Source organism: Hypomesus nipponensis, chromosome 18 (genome assembly GCF_054491055.1).
Source record: "Hypomesus nipponensis isolate SF chromosome 18, ASM5449105v1, whole genome shotgun sequence".
Classification (NCBI taxonomy): Eukaryota; Metazoa; Chordata; class Actinopteri; order Osmeriformes; family Osmeridae; genus Hypomesus; species Hypomesus nipponensis.
In genome coordinates, this window is record NC_140378.1 from 20,172,822 (window position 1) to 20,194,997 (window position 22,176).

The following is a 22,176-nucleotide window of genomic DNA, read 5'->3' on the forward strand; positions in this document are numbered from 1 at the left end:
GCTAAGATGTGTGTGCGTGTCTGTATCTGTGTGTGTGTGTTGCCTTCAGGACTCTGGGCTAGGTTAGCCTATCGGACTCATCTAACAAGTTTCTACTGTTCATAGAAGTACATTGAAGTAACAAACTGCATTCTTACTCTTTCAAGTGACTGTGTGTTTGGAAGACCAAGGAAGGAAGTCTGTATGTATGTATGTATGTGTGTTCAATACTGTACAAGACTGTTTTGTAAAAAAGGAAGAAAAAAAAACCTTATCACGTTTGGCCACGGTGCTTTTGTCTCCTAACAAACTTAAACTTCTCTTAATTCCTTAATTCAGTATTGCTCTGTTTCTGTAAGTCATTGTAACTAGATACTTCAGACCAAATGGCATCACGCGTGTGCCTTGATAATGTACAGCAGAAGGTATCTCTAACTGTGGTCCAGTAACAAAACATGAACGTTGAATCTTTTAATATTTCAATATTATTCATCTGTTTTACCTATGGCCTGTCTCTGTGTGTATAGAACGAACATGTTTTTTTCTACTGTTTTACTCGTCTTAATTAAATGAAACATTTTGACCTTTTATAGAGTCTCCTTTTGATATGCTTTTGTAGAACTGTGTGAGGGTGATGACTTTAAACTGAAACAGAAATAATGATTCTAGTATTTATTTCAGGACCCAGATGAACACACGACATCGTAGACACACAAAACAACAACAGGACTGTCGTTCAGGCATTCTGGAAAGACGCAGTCACACACAGTCAAAACATCTGGTTAATCAAGAAGTCTACAAGTGCATCACAAACACAACTTTTCTTCCAAAGCTGTTTGTATGTCCCTGTTCGCAAAGGCTTGTACCTTGTAAGGCTTGTTAACACCTAGTTGGACATTTATTACAAGCTTTGGACAATGACCATGGAAGCACCACTCCTCACAATTTGCAGCCGGTAAATGTTTTTTGGGGTGCTGACCAGATCACCAGCCCGTGTACCGCGGGGGTAAGGCTTTCACACAGGCGCTCCGGTTCGATTCCAGCCTGGGTCATTTCCTTCATGTCCTCCCTTCACTCTCCTAAATTTCCTGTTTCTCTCCACTGTCACTTTCATAATAAAGCCAGGGGAAGCCAGTTTTCGATCCCAAACTGGTTTCAACTCTCATGATCTAAAGTGCAGTTATCCCAGAGTCAATGACCTGAGTCGTTATGAAATCCTTTCTGTTGGTGATTGGTTTAGTCTGTCTAGTTTGTTCTCTGGGAACAAGTGAGCTTGGCTCCACTGTGCTAGACAAGAGCAATCAATCACAGATGGAGTTTAGGGGATTTGGGAGACGTTATGAGTGTGGGGGAGGGGGGCATCTCACGTCAGAGTGGGTGATGCGAATGCCTCGGGCCCCAGGTTAAGGATCTCCACACTGGAGACAGTATTCCTTTGGAACCATTAGTCCTGTACTTAACATTTATGCAGCATGCACATTGATGTTGTACCCGGAGCATTGAGATGTTCCAGAAGATTCCAGAGGATTCCAGAGTTGATGTTCAAAAGGCTTCTGACATCCAAGGTTCCAGAGTGTTGGCACATTGGGAACCCCAGAACAGACACAGGTGTGTGGGAGCCAGTGGTGACTGAACTGCTCTCTCGGGTGAGCCCAACTTATAACCACAACACCAAACAGGACATCCCACAGTCTGAAGCTGATACGTGGGATTTTTCACCTGCATTTTTCCTGTCTCTGTGGGGGGTCTAGGAAGGAGAGAACACCAGGTCCTCTCGTCGGAAAAGGCCTAAGGGTCGAAGGTGAAAGTCCGAAGGTTTCCATAGTTACGGTTACAGAGATGGAGACACAGGAAGTAATCAAACCCCCAGCAGGAGCCCTCCCCTCAGCTTGGTGTCGGGTGCTGTGGAGACAAAGGGAACATGGAATCACTTTCAGGGGACGTCCTGGAACAGCTCTGGATATCAGCCGCAGGTCAGCACTCCTCACACTGTTCCAGAACCTTGTCCAGGACCAGGCTTAGCCCTCAGTCACTGGCACCAGACACAGCAGTTGTCATAGCATAGTCGCTATAATGTTAAACTGTGTAACAATCGAGTGCCCAGAACACTGAAATTACCTCAGAGAAAGAGTGAGAGAGAGACATATGGCTTTGCATGAGTCATAGACATCGGTTCTTGACAACGGTTGGGAAACTCAGGAAACAAGGATGATCTCACCAGTGTGGTAGCAACATACACTGTTTATATACTTGTATTTTATATATTGTACATAATAAAATATACCCTACCTACACACATATTTAATATATTTACATATTTATACACGCTATAAATATCCACAAAACTGTTTTGATTGCACGATTCCGCTCCGTGAATAGTGATAAACCTTCCCTTGCATAATACAAATCCTTTGAATTGATTTACTACAGATACAGTATACTTCATACTATATTTTTTATAGGCACAGTAGGCTAAATGTATCCTTCCGCCAGGTTATAAACACAACGTCAATCGTACACGTCATCTTTGCAGCTTTCTGAGGACATGTTGGTTTTCCCCTTCAGCCGCAAAAACAACCGCTAGCCCGTCGCCCGTCTTTTACTTCCAAATCTGCAGCGTTTACTCGCGCGACAGAACACAGATAGCTCAAACCGGGCGCACGGGGTAGGACTGGGAACACCGGGTTGAGAAGGGGTGGCCAGGCCACCTATAGCTCACTGATATAGATTTAAGATCGGGCACATTAATACAATATTACCATGTTGATCATAATAATCAATATAATCATGTTAAATAATAATGATTAAATAATAATATTGATTCGTATTGGGGAAATGTAGGCCTACTTTTGATTAGTGTCTATTCATCCTTCTCCAGGATGTCACATCACAGTTGAGGGTCCGTCACACCAAGGGATTTAAACACCCGCTTCTATGGGACGTCAAAACATGACCCTTCTATGGTGAACTGTAAACAGAGTCATCATAAACTATGCCAAGACTCAGTCATTTCTTCAAGGAGCTCTAAGTATTTAGAGTACTTGATGGTAGATCAAGAAATCGCTGGTTCAAATCCAACTGGGTGGCTATGGATAAAACTAAATGAAAACATAATAATTTAATAGGTTTTTTGCGTTTACCGGCTCGTTCTGAGCATGCCCGTGCCTGACAGGGAGGGCCGGACAAGTCACAGACACCTCGTTCACGAGCGCTGGCGGTTTGTGGACTGGACCATGGCAGCGGTCACCTTCCCTTTGATGGTGGTATGATACATGACTTTAAGGGGGACGTTTGTTATTCTTGCACACTGCCAACTCGGTCTATCTCACTGCTGCAGTCGGAAAGACGCAGAATTCTTTTTTAAATTAAAGGACAGCAGCTTTAAAATAGGGTTGTTTTTTTAAAGATATGAATGGCCTGTTTTTGTGCATACCAAGCTGAATGTTTGGATTAATCCAGAGGTTCCGTCCAAGTGATCAAAGTTTTTTTTTATCATAACCCTTTACTCTCTCCCCCTACCCCTACCCCTCTCTTACTCCCTCTCTCCCTTTCCTTCTCTCTCACTCACCCTATTCCTCCTTCTCTCTCTACTCTCTCCCCCTCTTCTTCCCTTTCTCTCACTCCCTCCCTCTGTATCTCCCTGTCTCCCCCCCCCCCCTCTCTCTATCTCTCTCAGTGCTTTGCTTTCTAGGTTTCCTCTCTCTGGCTCCTGTTCACCACTTCACTGAAAGGTGCAAGGAAAGAGGACACACAGAAACAGGTTTCAGATGTAAACAAGGTGATGATGCATGATGAAGGAATGCTGAGTCTGGACAGACGTACCTGATTCGGGGCAGGAGAGCGGTCGAGAAGAAGCCTGGACTGACAGGTCGTAGAGCAGGGGTCAGGGGTCAGGGTGTCCTGGGGGGAACTGGGGGAGTTGACCAAGGGTGAGGAGGTGAGGGAAGGGAAGGGAGGGGGGCGCTAGGGTAGGCAGATGCGCAAAGTTGAGGGGTGCTTTGAGTTGAAGGGTGACTAAGTAACAAGACTGGAGACAAGTGAGACCAAGTAGCCTAGTGGCTAATAAGGAGAGCTAGTGGTTAGCAGGCATGGAGGATCAAGGAGGCTAGTGGCTAATTGCTAACAGAATTTACGACTGGCGAGTGGTTAGCAGGGGTAAAGGACTTGGGGGCTAGTGGCTATCAGACATCTGATAGCTAGCAGACTGATAGCTAGTGGCTATCAGACATGGAAACCAAAGAGGCTTGAGGCTAATGGCTACCAGTTTTGGTGGACTGCTAGTGACTGGCTGGTGGCAAGGAGAAATGGTCCCATGTTTGTCGCTAGCGGCTAGAGACAATAATAATCTAGCATACTGTTTGGCCTGGATGGTTGTGCATTAGCTTGAGGCTAATAGCCAATGGCTAAACAAGGGAGGCTAATGGCTAGTGACATTTTAGACCAGGAAAGCTAGTGATCAAAAGCTAGCTGCTAACAGACATGGTAGAAATGGCGCTCCATGAATGCTAGTAGGTAGTAGAAAAGGACAAGAGGACATGCTCGTCCCCAGGGATGCTAGCGGCTAGCAGACACGGAGGACCAGGGAGGCTAACGGCTAGTGGCTAGCAGACATCGTGGACCAGGCCCCCTCCATCCTCCAAACGGAGAAGGCGTAGCTCAGTCTCTCGTGGGCCAGGTAGTTGCAGCTGGCCAGCTTGGCGTCCATCTGGTCACTCTCCAGCACCTGGTACAGGAAGTCGATGTACCTGGAGGCCAGCTTCAGGATCTGGATCTTGCTCAGCTTGTCAGAGGGCAGTGTGGGGATGATCTTGCGCAGCGAGGCGAAGGCGTCGTTCAGAGACTGGGTCCTCTGGCGCTCGCGCACGTTAGCGATGACGCGCTGGGCTTGCGGGTCCTCCAGGGTGGTTCCTCCGGGAGACAGCGCCAGGGGCAGGGCCGGGGCCGGACCCAAGGACGGGGGACTCTTCTTGGGCCTCTTTGGTCCAGAGGGGACCTGGGTCTGGAGAGAGGCCCCCTTGGACTTGGGGGTCTTCGCCTTGTCGCGCGTTGCCGCGGCAACGTCCGCCTTCCTGGTGCCGGTGACTCGTTTGCGTGCTCCGGTGGCGGGAACGGGGGCGATGACAACGGAGGCCGTGGCAACGGTGGAGATGGCGGTCCCCGTTGCCACGACGACAGGGCACGTGTTGGACGGTCTCTCCGGCTCCTCCTCCTCACTGGACGTGGCCCCGCCCTCCTCGGGGAAGTCGATGCTGGTCGTCTCCTCTCGCATGGTCCCCACGTCCCACACCTTACCTTCTGTCTCTCACTCTGTCTCTCTGTTTCTCTCTGTCTCTCTCTCTGTCTCTCTCTATCTTTCTGTCTCTCTATTCAATTCAATGTCTCTCTATCTCTCTGTCTCTGTTTGCATCTGTCTTCTTCTCAGTCTATCTGTCTCAGTCCCTATGTCTCTGAATCGATTTCTCTCTCTGCCTTTCTGTTTCTCTCTATCTCTCTCTTTCTCAAAATTCTTGTCTTTCTTGGGATCTTCACTTTGCCACTCTCTCTTCTACTCTCTCTCTCTCTTTTTGACACTCTCTCTTCTCGTCACTCTTTCCCGGTTTCTGTCTAAGCTGATGTGGGGTGTTAGCTTAGCATAGCCTGTCCGTAAACACTCCAGGTACAGCCTGCAGAGGAAGTCAATGGGCAGATCATCTGATTCCAGCACAGGAAATGTAGTCCATAAATGTAGTCCAGTCCATTGATATGTCAGCGGGCTGGTTTGGTCTGTCTGTCTGCGTCGTGTTTCTGAGCTCCATCTATAGCCACGGTCAACCAGCGAGGCTTTTTAACAGGAGGAGGAGGATGGAACTACAGATCTCCTTCCCATCTGGTTCCCTGATTGGTCCAGATGTGGTTCTCGGGCGTGACCAGGTCAAGAATAACAGGAAGTAGTCGGAGGTGATTGGCGGAGGGTGAAATCGACAAGGCGGAGACTGGGGCATGTGGGCCAACCAATCAGATGTGTTTCTGGCGTTTTTTAATGTTTTTTTTTTTAGAAGTCGTCCAAGTTTATGGGTTCCAGATTTCTTTCAAAACAAGTTGCTAACCACCCCTCCCCCTTTCCCCACCCCTCCCTCCCTGCTTCTCTCTCCATCCCTTCATCCCTTCTCCCTCCCTCTCTCTATGTCTCTGTCTCTCTGTCTCTCTGTCTCTCCATCCCTTCATCTTTACTCTCTCTCTCTCTCTCTCTCTCTCTCTCTCTCTCTCTCTCTCTCTCTCTCTCTCTCTCTCTCTCTCTCTCTCTCTCTCTCTCTCTCTCTCTCTCTCTCTCTCTCTCTCTCTCTCTCTCTCTCTCTCTCTCTCTCTCTCTCTCTCTCTCTCTCTCTCTCTCTCTCTCTCTCTCTCTCTCTCTCTCTCTCTCTCTCTCTCTCTCTCTCTCTCTCTCTCTCTCTCTCTCTCTCTTTCTCTCTCTCCCTCCTACGTCTCCACAACTCAACACTATCATCAATTTCCCCCTGGATTTGGAAAAAAAAACAAGGGGAACAGTTGAGAAGAAAAAAGGTTTAAAGAAAAGAAGCTTTAAATGTATTCTTTGGGGGTCTGTGATTTATACAGCAGCACCCCCCCCCCCGATCACCCCCCCCGTTCACTGCTTTACCGGCCAATAGGACGACACTCAGAACCAGGGCAGCCCTACCCTAACAGTCGCGTCCCAGAAAGTTCTAATCAAAACCTGGACGTCTCATTCTTCTGATCTTTCACCGTCCATACTTATAAGGACCCATTTGCAATCAGCAGAAACCACGCTTCGCTGAGCTGTTGTTTTTTGAGTGTGTGCTTTTTTTCACCAGATCAGTCTATCTGCTTCAGAGCAGCCGCAGAAAAAGGCTGTATGTTCAGAGCGGTTTAGTTTTACTGGGCTGGCCTTGGCTCTGCACTCTGACTGGAGCACGGCAGCTTCAAGGGGAAACTGGCATTCCTGAGGACGGCAGTGAAGTCTAATAGCAGCATTAGCTCAGCGAGGAGGAGAGTCTGGGAAGGAAGACAAGAACCCAGGCTCATCCCTCAGGGCTGGCGTTTCATCCTGGGTGCCAGGATCAGAACATACACTGTAGATCACGGAACATAGGTCATAGAACACAGAACATAGGTCATAGAACACAGAACATAGGTCATAGAACAGGGAACATGAACACAGAACAGAGGTCATAGAAGAATAAAAAATAGTTAATAGAATGTAGGTCATAGAACATAAGTCATGGAACATAGAACATAGAAGATCAAGAAGGAACAGAGAACATCTGGAACGCCCACAGCGCATGTCTTCCAACATGGTTGACGTTCCCGCTCAGAGAAGTGTTTAACTTCTGAGAGCTTACACGATGGCAAAGTGGATCCCAAGCAGGAAAACAGGATACTGAAATACATAATTAATATACTTAAATTATACCTAATTTAAATGTATTAAATATGAGCTTGATGTATTTTCATTACATTGATCTTTTTCTACACAATCAGAATTGTTTTTACTGATATTTAACTTTAATATGATGAAGGCCTATGTAAGTATGTTTGCACTTGAACTTTGCAAGCGTACTTAGTATAATATTTTTTCTCTTGGGACGATTGTTCTACAGTGGTATTTGGTTAGGCTGCATCTGTGAAGCACAATCCACTCTCAGCATCTGACTTGGTTTAAGGCAGGTTTAGTGGGAAATTCTATTGTTTCCCAACTGCCAGTTTTGAACTTGAAGAAAGTTCTAGAACATCTGTTGCATCATAATGGCCTGTTGGATCAGAATCTGGCACATGCTCGTCAGAAGTTGTTGACTTGTTTACCATTCTTTAATCCTTCCTCTAATTATTGGTTCGTAAATGGGCACTTCATGAAGACTCAGTTAGTACAGCTTGTCTAAGATGATGACAGAGCCTTTTCAGCCAGTGCACCCACCCTCACACACACACAACCCTCACACACACACACACACACACACGCCCTCACACCACACACACGTGTTCCCAGTAACATCGCCCTGCTCAGGACAACATGATAAGCACTTAAAGTTTACTGTTCCGTCTTAGCAGCTAGACAGTAGAAAGTGGATACGTTATTATCAGTAGAGATGAAGGGAATTTGAACCACTTGTTAATATATAAAAATGGTTTACTGATACTCCCTGTGGATACATATATCCATATATACATATATATATATATATATATATATATATATACATAATATCTCCAATAGAAAGAGGTTTTCAGCAGGTTTGATTTTATGGTAAAAACCTGTATATATGTCTATGGTAAAAACTACCTGTTTGTATGCAGGCACCAGGAACAATGGGCTGTGATGTCATAGAGGTCATTGATGCCATTGTGAGCAGCAGACCATTCTGGAACAGCGAGGATTCCTTTCAAATGGAGACATTTAAACAAAATCAGTGTGTGTTTGTACCATCTCGGCCTAGGCCCCTAGGGGTACACACACACACACACACACACACACACACACACACACACACACACACACACACACACACACACACACCCTCACACACACACACCTGAAACTGATCAAACTATTTATACTTTATCTACAATTCCATTGCAAGTCCCATTTGGCTGGAAATAAATACCTCAGAAGCGAGCTGGAAGAAGGGAACATGGACATCAGAGTTGATATAAACACATATATACACAGACTGCAGGGTGGGGGAGGGGGGACGGGAGGGGGCGGCACACAATGCCCAGTGTTGTACGGAGTAAAGCCCCCGGTGGTAGGCGGAGCCTGGAAACAGGAAGTGAAGCGAGCGCTCAGTCTTGAGCTGCATGCTCAAACGAGAGCTTAGCCTAAATATTTCCACAGAGAGAGACGGGAGAATGTTATCACACGTGGAGGTTATATACACATCTCCCCACACATGGTCACACACACACACACACACACAGATGTTTGCAGACACCAGTGCCCGCGTCAGACAGACTACATGACCTTTCACATTGCCAAATCACATGCACGGAAAGTGACACACACAACACATAGATTCGTAAACACGCGCACACACACACAAACCACACATAGACTTCTACAGACACACATAAAAAACCACACATAGAAATACGTCTACACATACACACACAAACACACACATACACACACACACAAACACACACACAAACACATGGATTCATACACACACAGGCTGGGCTATGTCTGGCGTGCCACTGTGTCATTGTCTGTCTAACATGGAGGAATGCCTGACAGCAAAAACAGGACACAAGCTCAGAGGGAAAAAAGGATTGAAAAGGAGATGACAGGGAGGGAGGGAGAGAGAGAGAGAGAGAGAGAGAGAGAGAGAGAGAGAGAGAGAGAGAGAGAGAGAGAGAGAGAGAGAGAGAGAGAGAGAGAGAGAGAGAGAGAGAGAGAGAGAGAGAGAGAGAGAGAGAGAGAGAGAGAGAGAGAGAGAGAGAGAGAGAGAGAGAGAGAGAGACAGACAGAAAGAAAGAAACAGAGAGAAAAAGAAAGAAACAGTGAAAGAGAGAAAGAGAGAGCCTTTCTATTCCAACCAGGTCCAGATGGATGGATGGTCGTGGATCTCTTTGATCTCCTCCACCAGAACCTGATTGATGTTGCACATTTCATTTCCTCGTCAAGGACATGACATATTGCTACTCTCTCCCCCCACCCTCTCTCTCATTCTCTCACTCTTTGTCTCTCTCTGTCTCTGTCTTTCTCTCTTTCACTGTTTCTTTCTATCCCCCCCCCTCTCTCTCTCTCTTGCTTTTCATTTCTGCCTCTTCTTCTGCTGTCCCTCAACGGTCATGACACATAATAAAAAGCTGAATGAAAATTCATTCTTACATTCGCAACAAAACTAAGACTGTAGAAACCAGACATGTTGGAGTGGAAACCTGGAACAAACGGATTTGACTTGGAGTCCTCCTGCTTAGAACTGACTGCAGATCAAGAGGACGCAGGTTCGAATCCCCCCTGTATTGAAAAATGCTTTGAATAAAAAGTGTTTGCAGCTAGCCTCAGCTCCAGTTCACACAGCTAGCCTCCGTTTGTGTGACAGTAGGCCAGGCAGAGCTGTCCACAGAGAAGAATGGAGATTAACGTTTTTGTCACTGACTGTTGGCTCATCAAGAAGGGAAGACAAACGCAGACAGAGAGAGAGAGGGGGGGGGAGAGAGGGGGAGAGGGGGGAGAGAGAAGGGGAGGGAGAGACAGAGAGATAGGGAGAGAGAGAGACAGAGAGAGAGGGAGAAAGGGGGAGAGAGGGGGAGGGAGAGACAGAGAGATAGGGAGAGAGAGAGACAGAGAGAGGGAGAAAGGGGGAGAGAGGGGGAGGGAGAGAGACAGAGAAAGAGGGAGAAAGAGAGAGATAGAGAGAGAGAGGGAGAGGGAGAGAGAGGGAGAGAGGGAGGGAGAGAGATATGGAGAGAGAGACACAGAGAGAGAGAGAGAGAGAGAGAGAGAGAAAGAGAGAGATAGAGAGAGGGAGAGAGGGAGGGAGAGAGACAGAGAGAGAGGGAGAAAGAGAGAGAGAGGGGGGAGGGGGAGAGAGAGAGAGGGAGGGAGGGAGAGAGATAGAGAGAGAGAGAGGGGGAGAGAGAGGGAGGGAGGGAGGGAGGGAGGGAGGGAGGGAGGGAGGGAGGGAGGGAGGGAGGGAGGGAGGGAGAGAGAGAGAGAGAGAGAGAGAGAGAGAGAGAGAGAGAGAGAGAGGGAGAGAGGGGGGGGGAGAGAGATGCAGAGAGAAGGTGAAGACGTGTGAGACTCCTACAGACCAACCAACAGGAATGTAGAACAGTCAGCATAGACAGACACTTCTGCACTGTTTATTAGTTGTGTCATACAGACACACACATACAGACACACACACACACACTGTCAAACAAGCAACACATTCTTAAACATAAATGCACACACACACACGCACAACTAGCCACTATTGTACTGTTTGTTTTTTGTGTATGTGTTTACACACACAAACACACGTATATAAACACACACACAATGTTTTTAAACATTTACACACATAATGCAGCATGAGGTTGTTGATGAGAGCCTGTGTTACCTACCCCCGAACAAACACACACCAACAAACACACACACCAACACACACCTTTGTCGATGCTTGGGTTCTGATCTGGTACATCAGCTATGAACCCCCAACCTGCCCCCCCCCAACACACACACCCCAACACACACACCCCAACACACACACCCCAACACACACACACACACAGCAAAAGTCCAAAGCCATGGTACTCTGCCACATCTGGGCTCCATTTCCTCAGGAGAAGAAACACTTCCTGTGTGTGTGTGTGTGTGTGTGTGTGTGTGTGTGTGTGTGTGTGTGCGTGTGTGGGGGAGGCATGGTTAATGTTTGGGTATTTCAGATGAGGCTCAACCCATATGTTTAAATGTCTGTCTAGATTTAATGTAGTGATATAATTGTGTTCATGATTTGGCTGAAAGCATATGTCTGTATACAGTTTGTGTGAGTATGCATGTGTGTGTTTAAGTGTGTGTGTGTGTGTGTTAGGAAGGGGCATAGCTAATGTTTGGGTATTTCAGAGCTGTGTGGGGGTCAGGGGTGAAAGGTCAGGGTTCAGGGTTAAGGGGCTATCCTGCGGTAAACACGTTAACAGTCACTTCAGCAGTAGCAAGACTTCTATTTCCTGTTCTCGACCAACACTTCTATGGTCTCTGAAAGGAGCAGAAGACTAGCTAACCTAAACTGCTATGTCAACACAGGGTTTGAGGACAGCAAGCTTACTAACTGGAATTTAACTATTTTATTTTGAAATACGGCAGTGTGTTGATTAAAAATAATCTAAAATTGTAAGGCTAGTTTAAAAACAACCAACCTAATTTAGGGTTCTAGAATCCAGAATTCATAAGCTCTTCATCTGCCTCCCCCCAACCCTCTCTTTTCCTCATCCTCCATCTACCCTTCCCTTCTTCTCCCCCCCCCCCCCAACCCACTCTTCTCCTCCCCTCCCTTCACCTCCTTCCCCCACCTCCTCCTTCTACTCCCCTCACACATCGCCCTATACGTGAACCCCCAACGTTGGTACTGTACGGCCGCTAACCCCAAACCTGGCACAATGCCGTTCTGGGGGGTTTCACTCGGGTGCTAATCTAGAGCACCGGATTCCTGATTCCAATAATCAGATGGTTAATTAGCTGAATCAGATTAGTTACAATGCACCACAGGAGGGTCACTACAGAGCCTGTTTAGGGTGAGCCTTGCCACTCCCTATTAAGCCCCATTGTAGGTTGTTGCAGTTTGTTGCAGTTCCACCAGAGTTCCACTGGGAGTGATCGCGGTCGAGTGCAAAATGAATGGGAGTCTAAGGAGCTAAACGGCTAAATGTGTCTCTTTCGCCTGATTGTCGTTGAGAAATCTCAGATTTGATTGTAGTTTTTGTATATTTAACATGAATTACAGGTCAAAAAAGCAGAACCAGAATGTCAGAGCATTAGCAACATTAGCAACAACATTAGCAAGCCAAAACTCTTTCTAGCATGTGTGTGTGTGTGTGTGTGTGTGTGTGTGTGGGGGGGGGGGGGGCGTTGTGTTTTTTTTTTTACCTTCCCTTTCGAATTCAGAATTCAAATTACAAGACAAAAAATTATATCCTGAGAAAAGTGGATTTTGAGGGGAATAGCTCCATAGACCTCCATTGATTCTGCATTCGACCGTTAGCGCCCTCATATGGAACTTGAGTGGAACTGCAACCATTTCAGAACCCGGAAGTTTCTCGAGAGTGGCAGTTCTCCCCATAGATATATATAAACACTAGATGTCTCGTCCGCGTTGCTGGACAAACTGTCACTATTCCACTGCATACTTCTATTAAATTTTTTAAAAATTACAGAATTATTCATAAGTATGCAGTGGAATAGCGACATATCTGACGTTGATAACAAACCAAACCGTTTAAAAATCGGTTAAAAATTGAGCAAGTTATGGTCATTTAAAAAGTACATGTAGAATCAACACAATGTTATGGCTGAGCGAGTTGCCTGTGGCAAGATGGCCGCCATGTGCGGACGTTCTAGACGCCGCCGTAAGACATCTAGTGTTTATATATATCTACGGTTCTCCCTATATTAGACATTCTCTGGTCACTCTCCATGAACAGTGTGTTTGTGTGCATACGTGTATTTGTTTTGCTTTTCTCCATGTTACCTGAAGATAAAACTGCAGAAGTCGGAAGAAAACATTTCAAATCGTTACAGTTTGAGTTGAAATTTAAAAAAAAACTGGAATAGTGGCACCATCTAGTGGCGCATGAATGAACTGCTCTGACAATCTCAATTTAACGAGGCAGGTGTCCTACAACAAGGTTTCGAATACCAAAACTGCCGTCCTTTATGGAAGTCACCAAAATCAAGCTGTGTCTATAAAATGAAATTAAACAAGAATATAGAAATGTAACGGTTGGACAAATATATCCATAATCAAAATTCAGATAAATATGACCACTTTTGTTAAAGCACCGAATAATATACATCAAATATAAGAGATTACATTAAATAAAACTTCTGTTGATTTATGACACCTAAGTAAACTACAACGTCCATCAATCTTTCCGCCACCTTTTGAACACGATCCATTTCAATTGGATATCATCATTTTATCCACCAATGGTATTGGAGTATACTGACCCATTCACTCTGTATAGTGGAGATTTCATCTGTCAAATAGCTAGCTAGCTGTCACTTGAAGGTAATAAGCGACTTGTTATCGGTCGGTAGTTACGGCTGTTACATACAGAACAGTATTTTGGTTTTCCGTTAACCAACACTGAGATGGGATCTGGTGAAAGCTCCACCAGAAAAGTGTCTTTCGGCGTTGATGATGAAGACAGGGTCAAAATTGTTCGTGGAGTGAAGGTACTGTAACGTTGCATCGGCTAGCCAGAAAGTCTGGCAGAATGTCCTTATGCTAGCACGCTAGCTAACTTACTGAAACTAACTGCGCATACAATGTTGTTAACATTATTATTTCTCAAATGGTAGCAACATATACAGGACCCTTGCTATACCGGCATCCGGCATGAACTCTGGAGGATGCAAAGGGTGATGCTGGGGATGTACCAGCAGCACAGACCACAGAGTCATGTTACTACTATAGCTACGACCTCTGTGTGTGCGGGTCACCTCATATGAACTGGGCGAGGCGGTGAACTGGGGTGAGGAAATTTGAGCCCTCACTATCGGTGGCGCGTTATGCGGTGGCGAAAAGCCACCAGCGCCGAAGTGTTTCACTTTCAAGCTAATTTTATGGCCTTTATAGCTAGCTACTTGGCTAAATAGCTGGTTAGCAGGCTTAGTAAGCCGCTTGAGAGGACGCAACCCTCTACTCAGTCCGAGTAAATGAACGGCAACAGTTGCTGAATATGCGTCTATTGCCAAATCAAACTAGTTTGCTCAGTCAATCATTAGCCAACAAACAGTGAGATAAAAAGGTCGGCTGTTTAAATAAATCTTCTGCATCCATATGCGTCTGTATTTGGTGACATTGAATGCTGTGTGTGAGGTGAGCTGTCAACCGGGAGAACCTCGTGTTTCTCCCGGCGGTGCCAGGTATGTGGTCTTGGCATCGGTAACCGGCTGAGCTACAGTCGGTTTACAGATACGTCTGCCCTGGGGAGAGGAATCGGGAACGACACCATAAACTACTATTTCTTTATAGTAGCAGATTACGTGTCATGTACTACTACTTCGTAATTAAAAAATAGATTTATCTGATACCTAAAAAAGTAAAAAGTATTAATTGAACATTTGTTTTGACAAACTGAGACCCAAGTATGTTTTATAAGTTTTTAAGTGTAGATTTATACAAACGAGGCTTGACTTAATACAGTTCTCTCACTCGAACCTCCTCCCCGCCCTCACTCTCCTCCTTCCGCCTTACCCTCCCCCCCCTCTCTCTCTTCTTTCCCCTTACACTTGCACTTCTTTCTCCCTCTTTCTCTCTCTTTACCCCTCCCTCCCTCCCTCCCTCCCGTTGTCATGTCCAGCTCTCAGAAGACGTTCTCCAGAGGATGAAAGGTGACCTGGCACCAGAGACCACTGCACAGCCGTCTCCCCCCAGCCCCCAGAGAGAAGCAGGTAACACACACACACACATTACACTATTCACACACACCTTATACTATACACACACACACCTTACGCATGTGTGCTTGTTGGAGAGACATGGTTCATGTTTGGGTATTTCGGCTGTCACCCTGCCGTAACCAAGATGTAACCAAGGCTTCTGTTCTCCCTCCTGCAGCTACTCCCCCTCCTCCCTCCCCCCGCCCACAGCCCCGCCCCCAGCCCCGCCCACAGACACCTGCCCCCACCACCAACACTACAGTTGATGACAAGAAGAGGTGAGTAGTTTAGGTGTGTGTGTGTAAATGCGTGGGTGTATTCTCGTGTGTGTGTTCTCATGTGGTTTTGTGCATTCATGCGTGTGTGTATTTGTGTGTGCTTTCTTGTGTGTGTGTGTGTGTGTGTGCAGGTATGAGCTCCAGCAGGCTGTAGTGAAGGAGGAGATGAGCAGGATGGCTAAGAGAGAGAGGGAGGTGGCGAGGGCCGAGATGAGCAAGGTTCTGCAGAGAGAGAGACTCACCGCACGCCAGGACAACGACAAGGCCCAGATAGTGGTAGGTCTGTCTGTCTGTCTGTCTGTCTCTGTCTGTCTCTCTCTGTCTCTGTCTGTCTGTCTGTCTGTGGCTGGCTGGATATCTGTCTGTCTGTCTGTGGCTGGCTATCTGTCTGAATGCCTGTCTGTCACTCACATACTCACATACACACACACACACACACACACACAAGCACACACACTATCACTCCCTCAGTCAGTGTCTCCCTCTGACTCTTGCAGTCCTCTGTAATGTCCACCTGTGTCCTGTAGAGAGCAGTGTAACACAGGACGTCTGGGTTTAGAAGGACCACAGTTATGAGCTGTGAGTGCTCCTCTACACACACACACTCACAGACACACACACACTCATATACACACACACTCACACACTTAATTAGGCATTCATAGAGATGCAGGCTGTTCCATCCATCCTGTTCTTGTGTTTTTTTCCAATGATTAGTTGATTCATTCATCCTTTATCTGGTTAATTGGTTAGTTCCCTTTGGGGCTAATAAGGATTAAGCCAGGTTAAGAAATTGCAAGTTGAACACTTAGCACAACTCGGATTGCTTCTTAGAATCCCGTCAATATTTTCCACCCAAGACACACACACAAACACACACACACACACACACACTCCTGGTCTCAGAGCAGCCGGAGGGCTGTGTTATCGCAGGTGTGTGAGGAAGAGAGAGAGTCCTGGGGCTTCAGATAGAGGAGACCGTGTTTTACACCTCCCTCCCCTCCCCCCTCCCCTGGTCAGGACATGTTGCAGGGTCTTATCTGTCCAGCGCCATGCGCACGACACTAATAGAAATCCACTGGAGAAGAAGCGTGAGCAGAAGGACCAATGAGAGGACAGGGGGCAGGACTCTGATGGGGAGGGGGAGGTCATTCCAGGCCCAACGCACACATTCACACACGTGAGCGTACGGACACGCATGCACAGTCAGACGTGTGCACACACATTCATATTTACACACACTTGTTAACTTGTATCACACCCACACCATCTTAACACCCTTTTTTATACTTGATTAGAACACTTACAACTGTGATTGTAACCGTGAAAACCCTCTACATGTCTGACATAGTCACAGTAGTCATAGTAAATCATGGACTGGCCTTATCTTGGTTGGGTGTGTGTGTGTGTGTGGGGAGGGGGGGGGGGGAAGTGACCCGGGCATCTTCCTGTTCTCTGTGGGGGGAGATGGGGTCAGACTGAGGATCTGAGAGCTTTCTTATTCTCCTCCCTCCTTTTCTCTCTCTCTCTCTCCTTCCTTCCTTCCTTCCTTCCTTCCTTCCTTCCTTCCTTCCTTCCTTCCTTCCTTCCTTCCTTCCTTCCTTCCTTCCTTCCTTCCTTCCTTCCTTCCTTCCCTCCCTCCTTTCTCCATCTGTCTCTGTCTGTCATTTTCACCCTCCTCCCCTCCCCTCCCCTCCCCTCCCACCCTCTCCTCTCCTCTCCTCTCCTCTCCTCTCCTCTCCTCTCCTCTCCTCTCCTCTCCTCTCCTCTCCTCTCCTCTCCTCCTCCCCTCCCCTCCCCTCCCCTCCCCTCTCTATCAGTCCTCCTGCCTGGTCATCTCAGTGCTTTCTGAAGCCTCATTGTTCATGGCAAATCTTCTGGAGATTAATTTCAGAGCGAGAAAAGAGAGAGGGAGAGAAAGAGAGGGAGAGAAGAGAAAGGGATAAGGAAGGAAGAGAGAGAAATGGCAAGTGAAGGAGCATGAGGAGAGTGCGAAGAGAGAGGGTGAGAAGAGAGACAGAGAGGAGAAAAGAGAGAGAAGGGTGAAAGATGAAAAGAGGGTCTGAAGGGATTTTGTCTTTCTGAACGTATTAATGCCCTTTCACAGTCTGTCGGTGGAAAATAGGTGATAAGTCACATTAGCATACATTCTCCCCTCCTCCCTCCATCCCTCCATCTCCCTCCTTACAATTAAAGAGCGGGCCCATTAGCGGCTCCCCTCTGTGTGTGTGTGTGCGTGTGTGCGTTTGTGCGTGTGTACTGTATGTGTAGGGTTAGGTGTGTGTAGGTCAGTGTTGAGGGTTACTGTAATCAGATCAAATTTGTCTGTAACAGATGTAACGCATCACTGTTGATAACTTCAGTAATCGCATTAGTTACTAATACAAAAATGTCTTGCGTTACTTGCATTACTGCGATCTGCCTATCTGGAGGAGAGAAACAGAACAAATCAAACCTCCCTTTACAGTTCGTGTGTTTGCGTAACACTCGTCACTTGACATAGCCCCAGAGTTCATAAAGGGAAACACAAATTGCACAGAGTCGCTGAGGATGTGTTTTGAGGGATGGAGGTATGCACATTACTTTGTATTAGTGGCGCGAAACTATGTACATTGTGCCCAGGCCAAAAACACCTCTCCACCGGCGCGAACACAACCTCTTATCTGTCAAAGCATCTTGAACGGCACGCTAACTCAAGACTAGCTAAAGATCCCCGGACCCTGAGTGACCCTGAGTGACGCTGAGTGACCCTGAGTGACGCTGACGCCAGGCTGCCTTTGATAAGGCTGGACACACACACACACACCACCCTCACACACACACACACCACACACACACACACACACACACACACACACACACACACACACACACACACCACCCTCACAGACACACACACACACACACACACCACCCTCACAGACACACACACACACACCACCCTCACAGACACACACACACCACACACACACACCACCCTCACAGACACACACACACACACACACACACACACACCACCCTCACAGACACACACACACACACACACCACCCTCACAGACACACACACACACACCACCCTCACAGACACACACACACACCACCCTCACAGACACACACACACACACACACACCACCCTCACAGACACACACACACACACACACCACCCTCACACACACACACACACACACACACACACCACCCTCACAGACACCACCCTCACTGACACACAGCACAGCTTGGCCTAGACCCTGTGTACTTTTATCTACCTGTGAGAGCACTCAAATGTTCTCTCTGTCAAGGCTATCAGCTGCTGCCTCTCCTCTCTCTTCCACTGCAGGACGCTGCAGTTCCCCAAACAGGCACTAGAGGGTGCTCTCTCTCTGCGCTCCCTGTTCGAGAGAGAGAGAGTTTTGTTATACCACCAGACATTCTTCACCTCTCTCTCTTCATCTCTACTTCTCTCTCTCTTTTCTCTCCTCTTTATTCTTGTCCTTGTTGCTGATTCTCCTCCGCTCTCCACACCTTTAATCCTCTTTTTCTCTCTTCACCTTTTCTTTTTACCCCCTCTCTCCCTCCACCCTTCTCCTCCCAAAATCCCTCTATCCTTTCTCTCCCTCCATCTGTAGTGTTTGGTCTTACCTTTCATGTTTTTCTCTGCCCTATCTTCCTCCTTCCTCCCTCCCATCGCTCTTCCTATTTTCCACCTTTTAATGAATGCCAGCCGCTGTGTTTTGATGTGATTTAGTCCTGATAATGCTGATAAATCTGTCCTTTCTCTCTCTCCTTTCTCTCTCTTTCTCCCTGTTTCTCTTTCTCCTTCTCTCTCTTTATCTCTAACTATCTCTAACCCTTCACTATCTCTTTGCTTCTTTCTTTCTCTCCTCCCCCTCTAACCTCCCTCCATCTCTCTCCTCCTCCCCTCCTCCATCCTCTTCCTCCCCCCTCCTCCTCCATCCTCCCCCCTTCCCCTCCTCCTCCATCCTCCCCCCTCCCCCTTCCCCTCCTCCTCCATCCTCCATCCTCCCCCTCCTCTTCCATCCTCTTCCTCTCCCCTCCTCCCTCTCCTCATTCCCCTCCTCCCCCTGACTCCAGCCAGCAGAGGATGTAGATGTGATGGTAAGACAGACAGATAATATAACATATTACCTCCCTCCTCCCTGATCTGATATTCATCATTTCACCAGCTGCACCATGGGCTGTTTCCCTTGCATTACAGCTGAATGTGTGCCTGTTTGTGTGTGTGTCTGTGTACTTCTGTGTGTGTGTGTGTGTGTGTGTGTGTGTGTGCCACCAGACCACTCTCCACGCTCCACAGCTACCCTGCTTCTAAATTGCATATGATCTGCCTGCTGATGGAGGTGATTTTGTGTGTGTGTGTGTTTGTGCACGTGTGTGTGTGTGTTTGTGCACGTGTGTGTGTGTGTTGGGGGTAAGGGGCTGGTGTGTGTGTTAGGGGTAAGGGGCTGGTGTGTGTCTGGATATAATTTGGGGTTGTGCTTTGTTGCACTGTGTTTTTCAGGCTTCTAGATGTTAGACTCACACACTCAGCGCTACAAGGTGCTCCCCCCTTCCCCTCTCTCTCTCTCTCTCTCTCTCTCTCTCTCTCTCTCTCTCTCTCTCTCTCTCTCTCTCTCCCTCCCTCCCTTTGCTCTCTGTCTTTCCTCTCTCTTTCTCTCTCTCTCTCTCTACCTCCCTTTCTTTCTTTCTCCCTCTGTCTCTCCCTCTATGTATTTGTACTTCTCTCCCTCTCCCCCTCTGTGTGTGTGTGTGTGTGTGTGTGTGAGAGCAAGACCCCCTGCTGTGCTACAACCATCTATTTGCATATCCTCCTCCCCTTTCATGAGTGCAATCCCAATCTGCCCCTCCACTTCCTCCTCCTCTAGACTGCTGCTGGTTACCATGGATACTCAATCCAGCCCTTTCTTGACCAGTATGTATGACAGCTTCCTGTGTCTGTGATCATGTAACCTGTTTTGGCCAGTTTGTATGACAACTTCCTGTTTGGGTGACACCTTGTTGGTGGATGTTCTGAGAGCTGAAACACCGGCAGTACTGACAGGTGACAGGTCTCTCCACACCTGGTCTCTCCTCACATGGTCCTCTCCTTACCTGGTCTCTCTCCACACCTGGTCTCTCTCCTCACCTGGTCTCTCTCCACACCTGGTCTCTCCTCACCTGGTCTCACCTCACCTGGTCTCTCCTCACCTGGTCTCTCTCCACACCTGGTCTCTCTCCTCACCTGGTCTCTCTCCTCACCTGGTCTCTCCTCACCTGGTCTCTCTCCTCACCTGGGGCCTCATTTACTAACAGGAATGTGCCCATTTCAGGCATAAAACCATATTTACAAAGGCAGCGCACTTGAATAAAAACGCAGATTAGCGCAGATTAGCGCTGCTGGGAGGGTATAAGGGAGAGTGGGTGTGTGCTGCAAAGAGATGGGAGGAGAGGTGTAGTTCTTCCTGGTAACATTTTAATGTTGGCTGTAACTTTGTGATCCAATATTTCTATCTCCTGTTCGCTGAACCTTCTTTTTCTTTTCCTCAAATCACCCATGGTGGCAGTAACATGCAGGCGATTTCTCCTGTCTTTTAACGGCACGCTAATTAACACCAAAGGGTGGAGTAAGGCGCTGATTGCCCGACGAGGATCTGGTTTGATAAATACCATGCAAAATGCGCAAATACACCGTGCGCTATATGCGATTGGGCAAGCGGTTAAACTGGTTAAGCTGCGGTTGCAATGTTAGTAAATGAGGCCCCTGGTCTCTCCACACCTGGTCTCTCGCCACACCTGGTCTCGCCAAACCTGGTCTCTCTCCTCACCTGGTCTCTCTCCTCACCTGGTCTCTTGCCACACCTGGTCTCTCTCCTCACCTGGTCTCTCTCCACACCTGGTCACGCCAAACCTGGTCTCTCTACACCTGGTCTCTCTCCTCACCTGGTCTCTCTCCACACCTGGTCTCTCTCCTCACCTGGTCTCTTGCCACACCTGGTCTCTCTCCTCACCTGGTCTCTCCACACCTGGTCTCTCTCCACACCTGGTCTCTCCTCACCTGGTCTCTGAGTGTCTGTGTGTGTTTCTGTATCAATGCCTCTCTGTATGTCTGTATCTCTGGACTCTTGCTTCAGTACCTTTCTACTTCATACAAGTGGGACAAGGTAACATACAAGGTCTCTGTCTCTCTAACCTGTGTGTGTGTGTGTGTGTGTGTGTGTGTGTGTGTGTGTCAGGCTCAGCAGCTGCAGAAGAAGGATGCTGAGCTGAAAGCCCTGGATGCCTTCTACAAGGAGCAGCTGTCCCAACTGGAGAAGAGGGTAAGCTCACACACAAACACACACATACCCATACACAAACACACTCACACACACACACACTCATACACACCCACACCAGTAGCACCCTCCTGAGAAAGACATTAGCTGGCGTGGTGCTAAAAGCTGTGGGTGTGTATGTGTGTGTTAGTGCATAAGTGTGTATGTGTGTGTTAGTGCATAAGTGTGTATGTGTGTGTTAGTGCATAAGTGTGTATGTGTGTGTTAGTGCATAAGTGTGTTTGGGGGGGGGAACACCTTTTGTTTCCTGTCATCTGCACTCAGTGATCCTGGGAGGTCACATGCTGTCAGGAAGTGATGCGCTGCGTTGCCAAGTGAAGCAGGATGATGGACATCTGTAAATAGCAGACGTGTTTGGCTAATTGTAGGTCTTAATAGAGGGTGAATTAGGCTGTACACCTCACCACAGCCTTCAGAGAATCTTTGTTCTGGGGGCGTGTCTTCCAAATGCTCACAGTTGTAGTCCTCGCTGATGACAGAGTTGTA

The 22,176-nt window shown here is 47.5% G+C and overlaps 2 protein-coding genes across 4 annotated transcripts in view; one reads left to right on the forward strand and one right to left on the reverse strand.

The window, feature by feature from the left end:
• Positions 1-636: 636 nt before the first annotated feature.
• Positions 637-6,006, reverse strand: LOC146252636 (uncharacterized). The gene is made up of 2 exons (XM_084681142.1): positions 3,802-6,006; positions 637-1,881 (listed from the first exon to the last, which is right to left on the reverse strand). Exon 1 carries the CDS (start codon positions 5,246-5,248, stop codon positions 4,574-4,576), a length of 675 nt encoding a protein of 224 aa, XP_084537268.1. The 5' UTR covers positions 5,249-6,006; the 3' UTR covers positions 637-1,881; positions 3,802-4,573.
• Positions 6,007-13,647: 7,641 nt separating this feature from the next.
• chchd6a (coiled-coil-helix-coiled-coil-helix domain containing 6a) overlaps positions 13,648-22,176 on the forward strand; it is a 31,506-nt gene continuing 22,977 nt past the window's right edge. For 2 of the 3 annotated variants that reach the window (XM_084681212.1, XM_084681214.1), the window contains exons 1-5: positions 13,648-13,870; positions 15,001-15,091; positions 15,258-15,357; positions 15,489-15,633; positions 21,589-21,672. In XM_084681212.1, the coding sequence (XP_084537338.1) occupies positions 13,787-13,870; positions 15,001-15,091; positions 15,258-15,357; positions 15,489-15,633; positions 21,589-21,672 (504 nt within the window). In that variant the 5' untranslated portion in view covers positions 13,648-13,786. The remainder of the gene's footprint in view (positions 13,871-15,000; positions 15,092-15,257; positions 15,358-15,488; positions 15,634-21,588; positions 21,673-22,176) is intronic. The other variant, XM_084681215.1, reaches the window with a different exon arrangement.

What these genes read in the sequence shown, in the direction of transcription:
- LOC146252636 (XM_084681142.1), bottom strand. Translation starts at nt 5,248, where the DNA reads ATGCGAGAGGAGACGACCAGCATCGACTTCCCCGAGGAGGGCGGGGCC.